Source organism: Pinus tabuliformis, chromosome 2_2 (assembly GCF_031772625.1).
Source record: "Pinus tabuliformis cultivar Carrire ecotype Pingquan chromosome 2_2, CPIR1, whole genome shotgun sequence".
NCBI lineage: Eukaryota > Viridiplantae > Streptophyta > Pinopsida > Pinales > Pinaceae > Pinus > Pinus tabuliformis.
The window spans coordinates 829,107,972-829,125,499 of record NC_142300.1 but is presented as its reverse complement, the minus strand read 5'-3'; the positions used below and the strand labels follow the sequence as shown (position 1 = coordinate 829,125,499).

Here is a 17,528-nt window from a genome sequence, read left to right as displayed (position 1 = left end):
AAACAGTGTGCCTATACCTTTCTGCTGAATTGTTCTCTGCAGCTGCACTCAGGTCTTGAAGAACTCATTTGAAGGTACGAAATCTAAAACCTCCAAGTTTCTTCATTGAAGTATCATGTTATCACTTCTCAAAAACACAAGGACAAAGAACCTTTCTCAATGCACTTCTCAGTGCTGCCATCCTCAGTAGATCACATCCTTCTTCTTGGTGCTTCCAGTGGAAAGGGGCACCAAGGGTCAGGCTAAGGGCAACACCATTTTAGCCCAGAAATGTTAGACCCCGGGAGGCAATGCAATCCTCGATAGTGAAACACGTGGGACTGTCATATGATGGTTTGTGACAACACACATAACCAGCAGGCAGCCCCCTTCCACCAAATCCAGACAATGATTCACCTTTTCTAGATAGAGGAGAAGGCCTGGGTTGGATCTAGCTCCTCCAACTAGATTCAGCCTAACGCCATTCTCTTGGAGCACCGAAGATCTTTTCCATGAGCTCAGCTCTAGAGCATTGTATTTTTCTTTTGGAATTACGCTAGTTGCTCTTAGATCATAGTGATCAGCTGGTTTCTTGATTTAATTGGAACAGCCTTCAAACACCAACTTTAAAGTTTATATTGCCACTTATCATTTATGTATTGAACTATCGTGTTGACGTAATTTTTGTGTTGATGTTTGTAGCTCGGGCAGGTACTTTTTCATAGGCCTAAGTGTTTAGGCGTGTAGAAGTCACCCACAATATCTCCCTAGGATACTTGCTCTAGGTTGATCAAGTTGCTTTGTAACTTAGGAAAAGCACATAAGTATTATGTTGGTTTATTGAGCTAAAGTAAAATTAGAAAAAGTAAAGTAAATTACTTTAGCAATTTTTGTTTAATCTCAACCATTGATCTCAAGAGAAGCGAGATATAATCTCTGCTGTCAATCACTTTAGAGATTAGGGTTAGGGATTTAGCTCAATGTAAAATTATAAAAGCAAGGCTAGGGAGAGGGAGAAGACACACGAGATCGGGCACCGACCTAAGGAAGTTTTGTTGGATCAGATCCAGGGCATTTGTATTTTGTCAGTTGAGCCATTATCCCAGGATGGGAGCCCAACTAAATTTGGATTATTAATGAAAAATGTGATTGAGAAGGATCTGTTGTGTCATTGTGATTGAGATCGATATATTTGCTTCCGATGAATTTTATTGTGTTAACGAACCTAGCTGTGTATTTTATCAGTAGATCTGTTCACTCTGCTAGAAATTGAGTGTTGGGTGCCAGGTTTGCAGGAAATTTAACATTTTGGTCATTTCTTGGACATTAATAAGCTTCTTTTATTTTAACTTATTTATTCCCCCACTTCAAGAGGCTATATTTCTGCTAATCACAGAATCAATAAATTCTGAATGGACCTACAAAGATTCATTCCAAGCAGTTATCAGGCCACCAAACTTACCTATAGCATCATGAGTGAGAAAACTTCATCCTTTTAAAATAGATAACAGATTTTTTAACCTTTTCACTTCTCACCAGAGTTTCTTGAATCTAAATAATGTCCAATATATTGATTTTTAAAAAAGCTATCCAGGGCACATTTTTTATGGGGTGCTCACACACCCTTGATATTAAGGGCCATAATGATCATGGTTTAATCTTGGAACAGGACCCTGCTGTAAGGTCCCCAGATATTTTTTTTGTTTTCCTTTGAGAAATTATCTTTCTGCTTTTTGTTGAGCTATGGAAATTAGGGATTTTCTCTGTGATGTAACAGTGCTAAAGGAAACGCCAGTATTTGAGGCAAGGCCTCCCTTAATTATCCTAGTAGTGAAATTGGAGGATCTAAGATGAGGGTCCCTTTTATTTGACGTTTGGGAGCCATGGGGTTCTCTTTGTATTCATTATCTAGCTTAGGAGCCTATAATGGAGGGAAGGAACTTGGAAGGGGAGAGGAAGCAAAGGCTTGTGGGTAATCGTCTGAATCCAATGGCCTGATTGATATCCAAAGGGAGAGAGGGAACAACAGATCTGAACAAAGTAGGAGTGGTTTTAGAAAAAAAACATAGATGAGACTTACCCGTTGGATTAGTAGTCACAACTTCCATGGCCTCTCAGATTCTGAGGAACTGGATTCAACTCTTAACTGCTCCTTGCTTAGTGATTTTGCCTTGAACTAATGTATCCTTAGGGATAGGGTTCTCCTCAGAAACCCTGATATTGACTTAAATTTATGACTTTCTTCGGTTGTCACCAAAATTGGAACATATGCACTTCTCTATTGAGGGTATCCAAAAATATGATCAAATTTCAAAATATGAACTTTCTCAAAAATAAGAAATGCTTAAAGTAGAAAGCCTCAGAAATTTGAAATTTACGCTTTTGAAGCTTTCTCCTTCCCATGCATGCAATTGCATGTCACATGAAGCATGGGAATCCTGCTGAATTGAAAGAAGAATGTCCAATTCTGCACTGGTGTGAGTGTGGACTGATCCCTGAAGAAAATTTCTCTAAAGATCTCATTAGGAAACCTATTCAATCTTTAACTTTGTGAATGGAGACCTACGACCATGTGCTAAGTATGGCTAAAGCACTTGTGAACCATTTATTGAATCAATCAAGACATATCGGTGTACTGTTGGTGTCAAATCAAGCAAGATATATCCACAAACTGTTAGTGCCGAATGAACTGCAAATGCATCTAGGAACTGTGGATATTGAAGCAACAAGATGAATTTTTGAGAAGTTCATTCTAAGTGATAACATGTTGGAGCTTGATAAAATGAACTGTCTCAAGCTGTGATCAATCTATTGAAGTCAAACTAGCTTTTTGTAGCTTTGCTCCATAAAGAACTATCAGTTTATCGATATTATCAAAGAATAACTTCATTTGTATGTCCTGAAGATGCAGGTGGAACATTGGCATTCTGACCTGTTAAGGGAAGCATACATCTTACTGAGTTAAGGTTGGGAAGCTGACTTCACGTTGAAACTATGGCCTGTGTACACTGTACTGAATCTGCAAGTACATGTAAGAAGTGATGATCTCCACCTCCCCACCACAGTAGAAGAAATGAAAATCCTCTTGAGATTTCTTGGAGGTATATTGTTCATGACCTTAGTCGTGCTCAAGGTTTAACAACATTCGCTTAAGATCACTAAAGCTAGTGAGGGAGTCTAGTTGCCTTTGGAGGCCTTGGAGGAGCCTAAGACAAGTAAGGTCCTATGACGTAGCCACTCGTGTTGTTTGAGTATGCCCGCACAATGCGATTTCTGTGCAAACTTTTGTAGAGAATAACATTTGGTTAGATTCTGGATTACCATTTCATTTTGCCAATGTGGCTCCTAAAATTGCTTTGCTTTGTTTGGGATAATGTCATTTGGGGGAATCACACCTATGAAATAGCCCATAAGGGGTTGTTCTACAACATACCTACAACTGAACCATAGTCACTTATAGAAATATAAATGTGGGAAGAACAATGAAGCTCAGAGCCATAGTTGAGCTAAATACCTCATTGTGTGCCTTATGCTCAAAATTTGCTCAAACTTGTTGACACTTTTAGATGCAATATCCTCCTTGGATCCCTGCATTATGCTTTATGTCCTTCCTCACACTGTGTTTGCACATTATATTCAATTCCTTTCTCTTACCTCACCTCCCCTCCACCCCCTTCTTTCACATGTTTTCATGGTGAGTGCAGCCTCTCCAGTTTTATTTATTTGAGTTCCATATTTTTCTGTTTAGTCTAAAAACTTTTGGTGTTATTATAATAATTGATGCATGTTTATATCTGGTCTGTGATGTCAAGATTCGATGGAGGCAGTTGTATACGATTGGGTTGTGATGTCAAGATTCGATGGAGGCAGTTGTATATGATTGGGTTGTGATGTCATTATTTGGTTGAGGCAGTTATAGGATGAACTAAAAGCATGTATACATTGTATAGGCTTATAGGCTTTTGTCTATCTCCAGCATATTGCTACTGCTAGATGAATATTAAATTATTTACTATCTAGCTGTTTGAAAAACTGTGTCCAAGGTATTTAATTTAGATGAGAACTCTACTTTTTATTTCCATCTCCTGCTTTAGAATTAAGAATAGGATTTGATAGAAATGATCTATATTATTGTAGGGAGAGTATTCAGGAAAGTGGATCTGGAAGAGCCCATAAGATATGCTGCTGGTGATCCTATTGAATCTTGGCTCCACAAATTGCTATGTTTAGATGCTGCAAATTATATTCCAAACATCGATGGCAGGTGTGAATATAAGTTTCTATATTTTAATATTACAAGCAGTTATAGCACACATGCCATGGTGCAGATGGATATGATATTATTTATTTCCCATTTGCAGGCTTCCGCACCCAAGTGAATGCCAGCTTTACTATGTCAACCGTGACACTCTTTTTTCTTATCACAAAGCCAGTGAAGTCTTTTTGCAGGTGAACTATGACAATTTTGCATTGGAAGCTTTATACAAAATTTTATGTGTCATTTGAGAGGCATCTGATGCAATGGACCTAACATGTCTTCTTGTATTGTTGCAGCGTATGATCGCACTTTATGTAGCTTCCCACTATAAAAATTCTCCAAATGATTTGCAGTTAATGTCAGATGCTCCTGCACATCACCTTTTTGTGCTTCTTGGTAAGTGTTGGTCGTTATTGCTATTGCTCTTATCTACTCTTATACTTTCTTGGTTAAAATCTCATTATGCTTTATTGGCAGGTCCAGTCGATGAGACAGAAAATCGTCTACCAGATATACTGTGTGTTATTCAGGTTTGAAGGTTCTATCCAATTTTGAACTGATTCTGAATATGTCACTTTTTGTTGATATTTAGGCTCAGATTATTGAGCCTATGGACCCCCGAGTCATGAGGCCCAAGTTGGTGTTTAAAAATAAATGAATAACAAAAATGATCATACCTTAAAAAATTCTGTATTGAGTTTGGCATGTACCTTTGTTTTTTGTAAGCTAGCTAGCATTAGTATTAATATATCACAAAATAAAGTACAAACAACACTGCATGTTGCCTGCCACTAGGGAAACCAGGACCACAGCAGTTCAAAAAGACCATTGCTTTTGCTTAAAAAAAATTGCCAACAGTTTTTCGGAGTATATATGAGCCTGTACTTCGACTGCACCATCCTATTGATAGCAGAAAACAAAGGCTATAACTTGTGTTTGAGGAGGTTACATGTGGCCTGCCACTAGGGAAACCAGGACCACAGCAGTTCAAAAAGACCATTGATTTTTGTTAAAATTGGGAACTAGGGCCAAAATCCACCTTGGGACAGCTCATTTGATGGAGATGATGATTGCATTAAATTCCTCTTTTCGAGAGTACTAAAACTGATATAACGATCATCCAATTTGGACAAGCGGAAGTTTGATTTTGAATTTATGCCCACACATATGCAAATTGTTCAGGTTGGCCTCATCAACATGTAGGCTCAAGAGGCCCAATGGACGTGTCTCTTCACCCATAGCGAACTCTATAAATACAAGTGACCTCTCACCTCATTTGGCATCTTCATCACTCACACATTCCCTTTCCTCTCATTGGTTCGTACTACATTGGGCACTATTCTCTCTCACACGTGTGGATAAAGGAGGACGAAATTTCAGATTGAATTACAGGGCTGAAAATCATATGAAATTCTGCAGTTTGACCAGCTTAACCAGCATTGATCGTGACCTTCCAAGCATCGTTTGACTTCGATTTTCTGGGGTTATTTCCGTCTTAGCAGGCCGCATCTTTTGGCACAGAAACTGAGGCATTCTGTGCACTTTGACCGCAGACCAAAATTACAGGTTGACCAAGTTTGACCGCAGGTTCTGTGACTGTTTTGGGCTGAATTTGGCCGATGCTGGAGTTCCGAGTTTGACTGGGGAGGACTGAGCTGTTTTGAGGATAATTTATTGCTGTTTTGACCAACGTTAACTTTCTAGTTAGGGCTGAAGTTTGACTGCAGTTGATTGCAGAATTTGACAGGGCTGTTTTGACTTTGAAATTGGGCAAGTCAATTTGACTTTTGTACTCTCTCTCTCTGCCGAACATTTTGATATAATAATAGGAAGAATTGATCAAGTTTTTCCCTAGCATCCGCCAAATCTGGTGTCCTCTTGTCTTTTGTATTTTGTTTTATGTTCTATCTGCATTCACTGTCAATGTGATTAATGGTTAATGTGATTGCTACTGGAAATAATTGGAAATTGTTACTGGGTTGCTAAAGGAACATTGAAGTAAATTGTGCTAAGCATAGAACATACCATTGTGAGGCTTGCTCTTTTGTATTTATGACAAAGATAAATATAGGTGGTTTGTTGAAAATAATAGCGAGTAAGGTCTTCTTCGACTTGTGCCTTAGTCAAAGAGACCACAAGCAGTCTTTCTTTAGCATGCACAAGTTCCTATAAATTAGGACGAGTTCATGAAGCTGTTTAACTCTTGTGAATAGTTGGAGGCTCAGTTGTTTGTCTCCTAGTGTGAGTTAGAGTCGGAAAAGGACAAGTGACTAAGTCTCAAAGGTTTTTTTGTGGCTAGGACGGGTTGCAAGAGTTAGTTAGACTCAGTTAACTTGTCAATCACAAGTCGGAGTTCCAAAAATAATTTTTCCAGATATAGATGGGTTAAATTGCTTATTAGGAAGACGAAGGCACAAAATTGAACAATTGTTTTGTGAGCACAAGGTTGTGAGACAAGACAATAGAGAGCACAAGTTTGTGTGAGGAGAGTTTGCTTGTGGTGTGCATATACTTGAGTACCAAGTGCGCATAGATTGAGGGATTTGCGCTACAAAATAGAGAGGCCTGTGCACACAAATTTAGGAGCCCAATGCACTGCAAAGTAGGAGACTTTGTGCGCAAGAAGGAAGGCTAGTGCGCATAAGAATTCGGGCCTGGTTGTACGCAAAGGATAGGAGCAGAGATCAAGTAAGGATCTAGGCAAGTCTATGCTAGGTCAGCAGGAGAACATCTCTATTCTCATAGACAAATTGTCTTGTATTTGATCAAATTACTCTATCAATAAAACTACAACAAGCAAAGGGTTTTCCCAGTTGGGTTCCCTAGAAATTTTTCTGTGTTATTATATTGTGTGAATGTGTTTTTAATTTTGTTCTATTCCGCTACAAAAGAGTAGAGAAAGCCTATGTCTTAATGAAAAGAAACTAGTGTTCAATTTGTTCATTATAGCTGTTGCAGAATTTCAAGGATTTTCTACATGGTTAACCCTCTGACCATGTCCTTGGTTTTTCCAATAATTTTTGCCCATTTGAGCATCAGTTTTATCACCTAGGACGATAGGATTGGAAGGAGTACTTGCAGATGCTGGGCCATAGTCAGCTTCATCCATTGAATTAGTTTGGGTCTTGATATTAAAAATGTCCCTACACATGGCATCAAACTTCTTGTCGATCCCATTAAGCTTATGCATAATGGCTTGTTGCTAGCTTCCTTTCTCCTCCACCAACTAATCAATGAATAACTTATTAATCAGTAGAGCTCAATGGATTCGAAAATCTTGGCATCCCTTGTTTTGGAGTATATAGTGTCTAGGACCCACTCTTTATGCTCTGCCTCTAGATGAACCATGAAAAGTTTGCACTTGTTTTGCTTGATAAAATTTTCCATATTGGTGATGTTAGCTTTGGTTTCTGTAAAGAATTTGCAGTGGAAATCTGTGGCTCTTTCATGGCTTCCGTTTGGGCTTTTGTAATGCGTTGAGGTGCTTGCTCGCAAGGTGGGTAGCTTGATAGAGGATGACAAATCTCTATTGTGCCCATCTTTGTTGGATTCAAAGCCAAACCCTTTATTGGTAGTCTTTATTGGAGGGAGTTTGCCCTTGAAAGAAAGTATATAGGGCCAATTATGAGGGGGTGGAATAGGGGTGCACAATACTTGGCTATATTGAAAAGGGGTAAGGGTGCAAGCTCTCCTTTTTGACTTGAAAGCGAGCAGGGGAGCCTTCACATAGGCTTTCAAATTTATGAGGTAAACCAAAGACTAGATCAACTCCCAAGCATTAAAAGTGTGCAGATAGGAAATCTGGAAGAGCTGAACCCAAAGAAATTATGACGAGTTTATCTGATTCCAAAGATACAGGAGGGAAATCACCAGAGACAATTGGGTCCATGAGTAAGGGGTATTGGAAAACAGAGTTGAAAGAAGACCAAGTCTCTAAAGATTTATTGGGGAAGGGACTAAGGGGGCAGGCTAGGCACATTAGATAGGAAAACGAAGAACCCCAGTGAATTCGCCCAACTTTTAGATCAAATTGTTTTCATACTCACAAATTCCTCGTGATGCAAATAAAATTTCAGAATAGTAAAAACTAGGAGGGTGAGAACCAGAATATAGGGAGTAAAACATGAAGATGGTAACCAACAAATTTATTATCAAGGCATAGTAGCCACTTCTAGGAAGAAAGCCACACCATTGTTGCAACCTGAGTCTTCTTCTGCTGCCACAAACCCTACACTTTGTAAATGGAGCTAGCCATAAAAACCAAGTTTTTGTCTCTTCCATGTTGGAACATGGTTCCATCATCCCTCCCAAATCATTCAAGAAACTGAAGGTTGAATGAATTAACTTTATAGTGAAAATATTCATCCTTTGTCGCTTTCAACTGCTCATGATGCTAGCTTGCGATAGTATATAGGCTGAGCTCCTCCAAACATGTGGGGGGTGTCTTGGTCTTGGCATATGACACCCTATCTGGGTGAAGTTCAGCATGTACATGCACACAATTGTATATATATAATTTAGAGAAACTAACATATATTTCATAATTAGAGAAATATTTTCCTCATTTTTGGAGAAAGCATCTTTCAATACTTTAAAGTGTCATAAACACTATGTCAAGAGTTCCATGGGCGGGTGTCTTGGTCGTGGCATATGACACCCTATTCGGGTGAAGTTCATAAACACTATGTCAAGAGTTCCATGGGTGGGTGTCTTTGTCCTGGCACATGACACCATATTCGGGTGAATTTGAGCATGTACTTGCACACAATTGTATATATATAATTTAAAGAAACTAACATGGATTTCTTAATTAGACAAATAATTTCCTCCTTTTTGGAGAAAGCATCTTTCAATACTTAAAAAGTGTTATAAACACAATGTTAGGAGTTCCATAAGGAGGATACATGCTTGTGGAAAAACTCCCCTATTTAAAATAATTTTTAAAGACCATCATGTTGTAAGCAATGTTTTAAAAACCGACTGGTTTGAACTGGTAACTGGCCAAACCAGCCAGGTAGCTAGCCCACCGGGTCAATCCGGTAGGAAAACCTGATTTGACCCTTCATTTCGCCCAAAAAAGGGAAAAACTAGGGGGACCCACGCAACATGGTTTATCAAGTTTGTAGGGTGTTTTGGAGGGAAAATAAGGGTTCTTTCCCCCCAAAAATACCCTCTCCAAGCCTTTAAAAGGAGCTCACCCGCTCATTTGCCTCACACATCTCATTTGGAGTTTTTGTGAGTTTGATTGGGAGCTTGGAGAGTGTTGAGTTTTCGCTGGAGTAGTGGAACATCAGAAAGTTTGAGCTAAGTAGTCATCATGCCTCCAAAAGCGAGGGATACTGCATGGGCTCATTGTGATATGATTGATGGCAAAATGATCTTCAAATATTACCAAAAATCTATTGGAGGGGGTATTAACAAGTTCAAACAACACTTCGCTGGGATAGGAGGCCATGTAAAGCCATGTGAAGCACCAAATGACTCAATAGGGCATATTAAGGTAGAATACCTTCAAAAGTTTGAGACTCAAGTCATTGAACCAATAGAGAAGTTTGTGACACAAGCAGTTGCAAAGTTTGGAAGTCAAGACTCAACTAATTGAGTTTGATCATGATGACTCATGAGAAGTTTCAAGTGATAATGTTGATAAGTATTATCATATATGTAGACTTGTAGTAGGCCAGTGGCCCCATAGTTTGTATGTTTTGTTTTTGCACTCTATAGATCATTTAGAGCCTCATTGCTTATGTATTATGTCGATGATATGTATTGCACTCAGTGCCATTTTGATATATTCACCTTTACATGGTATATAAATGAACAATCTTTGCCTGTTTTGTCTCTATTGGCTTGGAATCATGGTTTTAAATCTTAAAAATAGTTTTTTTTTCATTAAAAATTAATTATTTAATGTATTTTTTTAAAACCTGTTCGTTTAGACCTGACCAGTCCCAGTTCATTAGCTGGACCGATTCGGTCATCGGTTCTGGTTTTTAAAACATTGGTTGTAAGGGCTTTTGCTTATGTGATCAAATTTGACTTGGCGTTCTTGTGTCTTGTTAAAATCGGTAATAAGGGCCAAATTCCACTTTGGATAGCTCATTTGATGGATAAATTATTGCATTGAATTCCTCTTTTCGAGAGGACCAAAATCGACCTAAAGATCACTAAATTCAGACAAGGAGAAATATGTTTTTGAAGTAAACCCCACAGATGTGCAAATTGTCATGGTTGGCCGCATCATCATGTAGGTCATAGTTCCACCAAGTTTTCGGTGTAAAATTTTCTGTTTTCCCACCCCGGTTTTCAGTTTCTCCTTATTTCTTCCATGTAGTTAAATGCCCATTCCCATAACCATACATTTAACAGACTAAAAAAAATAAATATTGCTGAAAACACAAATTCTGGAAATTTTTTCAGAATGCTGGAAATTGCAGAATTAAAAATCAGCAATCAAAAACAGCCATTAAAACACATTAAAACACTGATATTTTTGGTCAACTTGACCCTGGAAAAAACCCCCTACAACTCTTGGGGAAAACCAGTTTGAGAGCTCTTCTTTATTTCTGGAAAATGCCTTTTTACAGAGAGAAATTTTTTTCAGCAAAAATCAGCAAAACATAAATTTTTCCAGCAAGCAAACTTATCTGTTTTTCAGCTAACAGACAATCTGGAAAATGGTTGAACGTGCTGTACGGACCGTACGGATGTACGGACTGTGCGGACTGTACGGACTTGTGCGGACAGTCCTAAAAAATCGTGCAGAAAATCGCCTCCTCGATATTCGTGCTGAAAATCAATTTTTCCATTGTTTTGCTCACATAAACTGTCTTTTTCTGCTTGTTCTTTGAGCTGTACGGATTTGCTGAAGTGCTGCCTTGGTATGTGTGCCAAACTGCTGTCTCTTTCTCCTCCTTGTCCAGAAATCTCCTTTGCTCTCTTGCTCTCCTTCTCCTAATCTGCTCATGAAAGAATGAATGATCTTTTCCTCCTTTTCCTCCCTTAACCCAACCCTAAATGACTTTTGGGTGATCCCTAAATCCAATGGCTGAAATAGATTTAGATCAATGGCTGAGATTAAATGCTCATTTAAATCTCACTTTCTAGTTTTTAATTCACTCCACTTTAATAAAGATCCACTTAGTCATTTATTTCCACAGTCACTTTTCCTTTTTAATTTTTCATTGACTTTATAAAAGTCACTTTAAAATTAGACTTCGTAACTTTATCACTTAAAGTCACTTTCAAATTAGATTTAACTTTATAAAAAAATTATAAAGTTACTTTAGGAGAAAAATTAAATTCTTTTGGACACTTTTCCCTAGGCCAAAGATCAAAGCCTTAGGGAACCACCTGTCCTCCGGTACCAAATTTAAACATTCGGGACGTAGGGATGAGGCCTATGCAAAAGCTCCCTACCAATTTTTAGGACACATGGGGGAACGTCGAGGTCTTTAACACAAGGGACTAAAAATAGTAAAATACTAAAAAATTATAAATATATCATTGAAATTCTGTAATTTAATTGTCTTTATCATTGTATGACACTTACATCATGAAGGATAAATCAATGAATCATATAACTGAAACAAATTTAAAGCGAAAAGCATGATACAATCATACATGTAAATGTAAGTGTAACATTGTACAATGAAAATAAAAGTTTAAACCATATTGAAGTGCCAACTGTGAATACTGAATATGGAAATAAAAATAAAGTCTGATACATCATGATTCAAATTTTTATAGAGTCAAGTCTAATATATCATATATCAAGATCAAAGCAAACTAAAGTCTACAACTGAAGTCTGAAACAGAAAAGCATATAACATAAGAACATATCAAATGACAAATGAGCATAATTGCTCAAGGTAATGCCTTGCTAGTCTCTGCATCCAGTTGCTGCATGAATAAATTAGGATCAATCATGTCACCATCTGAATCAGAATCACTTGCATTCTCAAACATGCTAAGTGGCACACCAACCAACCCCATCTATGTCTCATCAAGCCCCTCCTCCATATCTACCTGTGCATCATCCTCTGGATTAACATTCCATCGTGTTGTTGGTCCCTTCAAATATGAAATAACAAAAAATAACCTTCTCCCCATCGATTCATAGTATATTTATAAAAAAATTTAGAGATCTGGCTTTCTTTTTGTGATTTGACCTCATTTTTTTTCGAAACACAGGAATTATTTCCTCTTTTGGGAGGAAACATCCCCCTTTTGAGTTTCCGTTTTTTGGGGACGTGGAGAAATGCCCCCCAGATGTCCCTACGTCCTCGGAGCGCAAGGAAGCGCAGGGCGCTTTTCCCAAGTGGGGGGACGCGTCCCTGTGGAACACTGATGTAGGCTCATGAAGCCCAAGTGACATGCCTTTTCACCCACATTGACTCATATAAATAAGAGTGTCCTCCAACCTGATTTGGTACCTCATCAACTCAACAGATTCTTCTCTCTCCTCATCTGATTGGTTCGTACACCTTATTGGGAAGTTGTTCACTTCACATGTGGCTGAAAGGAGGATGGATTTCAGGAGGCTGAAATCAGTTAGTTTTATGCAATTTGACCAAGCATTGACTTTGATGTTCTGGGAAGCTTTTGACTTTGATTTTATAGGAGATTCTCTGTTTCAACATGCCGTATTTATTGGCACAAAAACCAAGGATTTTTGGGCACCTTGACCTATGTTGACTGCAAGGTGGACTTCAGGTTGACCAACTTTGACTATAGATTTGTTCACTGTTTTGGGTTGAATTTGTCTTTTTGGTTAGGGTTGATTTGACTGCTGTTGACTGAGAGCAGAATTGTAGATTTTACAGGGTTGTTTTGGACAATGATTTTGGCAAAGTCAATTTTGACTTTGACTTTGTATTATTGTACTCTCTCTACTGAACATTTGATATTTATAATAATAAGAATTGATCAAGGGTTTTCCTCATATTGGGGTTTTTCCTTGGCTTGAGCCAAATTCTTGTGTTCTCTTGTATTGGTTTTTCTTTTGTAGTTTATTGTTCGTGTTCTATCTACAGTTACTGCCAATGTGAATTAATGGTTTATGTGATTGCTATTGGAAATTAAAGTGAAATTGATATTGGGCTAATAAAAGGACATCGAAATAATTGTTGCAAGCATAGAACATACCATTGTTACCTAAAATTGATATGGTATTAGAACCCAGGTGAGGACAAGCCCAAGCAAGAGAGAAAAGTAATCACTAAGATATCTGTTGGACAACGATCATTGGACAAGTCTCCATGGCTTCTACATCTTACTTCAAGACTGAGGACAAGCTCAATGACAAATTTGACTATCATGCATGGAAGATGACTTTGGACCTGACTTTGGAGGAGCATTAAGTATTGGACTATGTGCAGGGAAAAGTGGTGGAGCCTCCTTCAAATGCACCGACTGCTGCTAAGATGAAGTATAGAAAAGGTGAGGTCAAAGCAAAGAAAATTTTGATTGACTCCATTCAAAAGCATTTGGTTGCCTATATTTCTAATTTGGGAACTTCTAAGGAATTATATGATAAACTGGTTGGGATGTAAAAAGTGAACAATGCAAATCAAATCCACTTTCTCAAAAACAAGTTGAAGGATATCAAGATGGATAATCAAGAATGACCTACTATGTATTGGAGAAGTTATTGCTTACAGGGAGCTCACTCTCATTGCACTTGGAAGCCTTTCAAGACCATGGGATATATTTACCACCGCTATTCTCAACAAAGACATGATACTTGGTTTTGATGATTTATTGGCTAGATGCACTCACTAGGAGATAAGGATGATGGAGAGAGATAAGTCCTCAAATGGAAATGAACCTATTGCCTTCTCTACTCATGCGAAACGGAAGAATGATGCTGGTCCAAGGAGACAGGGTCAAGGATCTAAGAAGGGATTCAAAGGAGGAAGAAAGGGAAGATGCTACAATTGTAATAGGTTCAACCACTATTCTAGAGAGTGCCCTCACAAGAAGAATCCTCCAAGGGTTGATGATAACAACAACAACACAACAACAACAATTACAAAAGCAATGGCAATCAAAGGAACAACAGGTTCAATAACAAAGGAAAGAGGAATGCTCCTGTTGCTTGAAATGGAAATGGACGACCTCCCAAAAGGACAAGAAATGCCAGGTATTATGAAAGTAATGTTTTAGAAAAACAAGATGAGTTTTATCTTATTTCTGCTCTATCTACTGCCTTTCTTCTGGATACTTTGGAGGCACTTCATTGGATACAAGGAGGCCCTCTCAAATTTAGTTGTGAAGAAAACTAATATAAAGATCATACTTGGAGATAATGCCACCTATCCTGTGAAAGGGATAGGAATTGTCACTCTTCACTTGAATCAAGGTCAAACCATACATCTACAAGAAGCGTTGTATGTGTCGGATTTTAAGAAGAACTTGGTGTCTATTTCTGCGATGGAAGATAAAGCCTTCAAGGTAGCATTCATTGATGGAAATGTACGTATTTGGCATAAAACCCCTAAAGATGCATTTACTCTTGGATTTAGGGTTGATGGTCTCTATCAAGTTGGTGGAAGTCCTTTAGGAGCTATGGCAAGCGATACTTCTTTTCAATCTGAGCTATGCCACCGAAGATTCGCCCACTTACATTACAAACCTTACTTGGGGAAAGGAAGATGCTCACAGGTATGCTCGAGTTTAACATGAATCATGAAGGAGTTTTTAGGGTTGTGTTAAATTTTGCAGATTTAAAATTTAATTTCTGAGATCATATACCATAGAAGATAGTCAATGAACAACAAGACAAGGGAAAAACCCCACAATGGAGGAATATCCTTTTTAAAATGCTCTTCTATTAGATCGTCTTCAAAAGTTCAACAGAGATACATATTCAGAGTACAAAACCCCTTTTACAAATATCAATAGTAACAACCCTTTTTAATATGACAACTTCAAAATACCGCTAGAAGCCTCCAAAGGCTTCCAAAACAAGAGCAGTAGACACAAGTGCGTGAACAAAGTGCACGAGTACGAGAGCTAAATATTGAGAGCAATATTCTCAAAATGCAAGATCAGAATGCTACTGAAACAAGGGCAATATACCAACAATCAAACTCTGGTGCGAAATCAATATCAAGAATAGAATATCGCTGGAGCGAGAACAATACAAGAGCTAAATACTTTTGGTGTGAGAGCAATACCAACTGCAATAATACTTCTTTGGAGCGAGAGCATTAACAACAACAAATAACAAGAGTAGAAACCACTGGTGCGAGAGCTGAATGAGAGTTTTGAGATCTATCAATAGATCTACCAAATGATAGATCTGCCGAACAATAGATTTGCCAAACAATAGATTTGCTAGATAATAGATCTGTTAGATATTAGATCTTCCAAACAATAGATCTGACAGATAAGAGATCTGGCAAACAGTAGATCTGCCAAACTATAGATTTGCCAATGATGATAAAATATCAACAAATTTGCAATAGATTTGCTATTGATAATAAAAGATTTGCCAATGATGATAAGAGATCTGCAAGTTTGCAATAGATCTGTTACTAATAATAAGAGATCTGCTACTGATAATAAGAGATCTGCCAATGATGATAAGAGATTAACAAATCTGCAATAGATCTGCTACTAATAATAAGAGATTTGCCAATGATGATAAGAGATTTGCAAATATGCAATAGATTTGCTACTGATAATAAGAGAGATAAATTACTGATGCGAGGGTTTGATCACCAATGCGAGAGCTAGATCACCAAAGCGAGATAGAGAGAACTTGATGTGTTGCAAATGAAGGCTTCTCTTCAATATATAGAAATCTTTGAAGAAAAATCCCTTCCTCGAATTATGTGTTTTTCGAAGCTCCTAGAGTGATCCATTCAAATTAGATAACTTAAGTGATTTTTTTTTGTACATGTCTATTTGAATCACTTGAGTGATTTTATTTTGCACATGTCTATTTGAATCACTTGAGTGATTTTATTTTGCACATGTCTAATTGCTTTATAAAATATTTTTGAAATGGCTTTTGCTCTTATGAAAAATAATTTGCTCTTGAGAAATAATTCGCTTCAAGGGTGAAAGTGATTCAAAGTGATTTCTAGGGAAATTTCTCCCTAGTTGCTTAAAAATTCAACATTCCCTCTTAACTAGGGAGGAATTTCCATCAATAAAGCCAAAACTACTGTACTTGTCAAATCATCATGACTCATGCTGAACATTCTTGAATCTAGAGAAGAATACCCATGGTAGGGGAGCTACTGCTACCATCCTAAATCCATGCTCAGCGAAATAAAGGCTAAGAAACCTTCACTTGGGAGTCTCAAGCTTCAACTTGGTCCAAATAATCATTGGGGAGCCAAATGCTTCCACCTGACATTAGGAAGTCACATGCTACAACCTGGAACAAATACCATCGGGGAGACTCATGCTACCACCTCGAATGAATACCGCTCAGTCAATAAGACTAAGAAACCATAATAGCTCAGAACATATGCTAGGAATCCACAATAGTGTTGAAAACACTAAGAGTGGGGTGAATCAGTATTTCTTTTCAATTGTTAAATTTACCAGTTAAGATTCATCACAATTACACACAAAGAAGTAAATAATAAGGATTTTCTTATAAATAATTCAGGGCACCAATGCTCTTTTACAAAAAATTGTGTACAGTGATAATTGCGGGCATCAACCCTTTTATCTTTCAGGCTACAACCTATTGCCAAGCACCAACTTGGACTTTTGTGAGGCTCCGACCTCTAGGGCTTCAACCCTATCTTTTTCTGTTCTAGAGGCTCCAATTCCTGGGGCACCAATGCCTTAGATTTCTCAAGATAGATTATTCACAACTTTGTTTTGCTCTTCACATGTCTGTTTGCTTCAACGGAGTACAACCAGATCCATCTCCTGATGCTGCAGTACCTTCCCTTACTGACGATCTGAGGCTTCCTTCACACTTTAATGCGCTAGTTCTTCCACCGAGCTCCTTCATATAACTGTTCTTCAAGTCACGGTTTGCACTTTTGCCGAGCTACAAAAGATCTGCTCCGTCGCACATTCGCTGTAACTTTGAGTTACTCATAGATGCCCGCTTCATCTGGCCCAGTCCTTTTGAACGTGCTTGTCCACAGAAAATGACTTTACCCAAACTGGAAAAATGTCTCACAGGTCTGAGCTTTTACGATTTCATTTGTTTCATATATACAGTGATTGACCGTTCCATCTTCTGTCCTCCTTTTTAAGTTCACGAGTTGTGAACTGTCACTTCTTCTTTGTAACAATGCCCGAGACCCACCCTTGA

The 17,528-nt window shown here is 38.1% G+C and overlaps 1 protein-coding gene across 1 annotated transcript in view; it reads left to right on the top strand.

Moving 5' to 3' along the window:
- The window catches only part of LOC149195535 (RNA cytidine acetyltransferase 1-like), a 148,409-nt gene that overhangs the window by 37,825 nt on the left and 93,056 nt on the right, over positions 1-17,528 (top strand). Inside the window, exons 12-15 of the mRNA XM_089405360.1 lie at positions 4,117-4,243; positions 4,341-4,428; positions 4,534-4,633; positions 4,715-4,767. Coding sequence (XP_089261486.1) covers positions 4,117-4,243; positions 4,341-4,428; positions 4,534-4,633; positions 4,715-4,767 — 368 coding nt within the window. The remainder of the gene's footprint in view (positions 1-4,116; positions 4,244-4,340; positions 4,429-4,533; positions 4,634-4,714; positions 4,768-17,528) is intronic.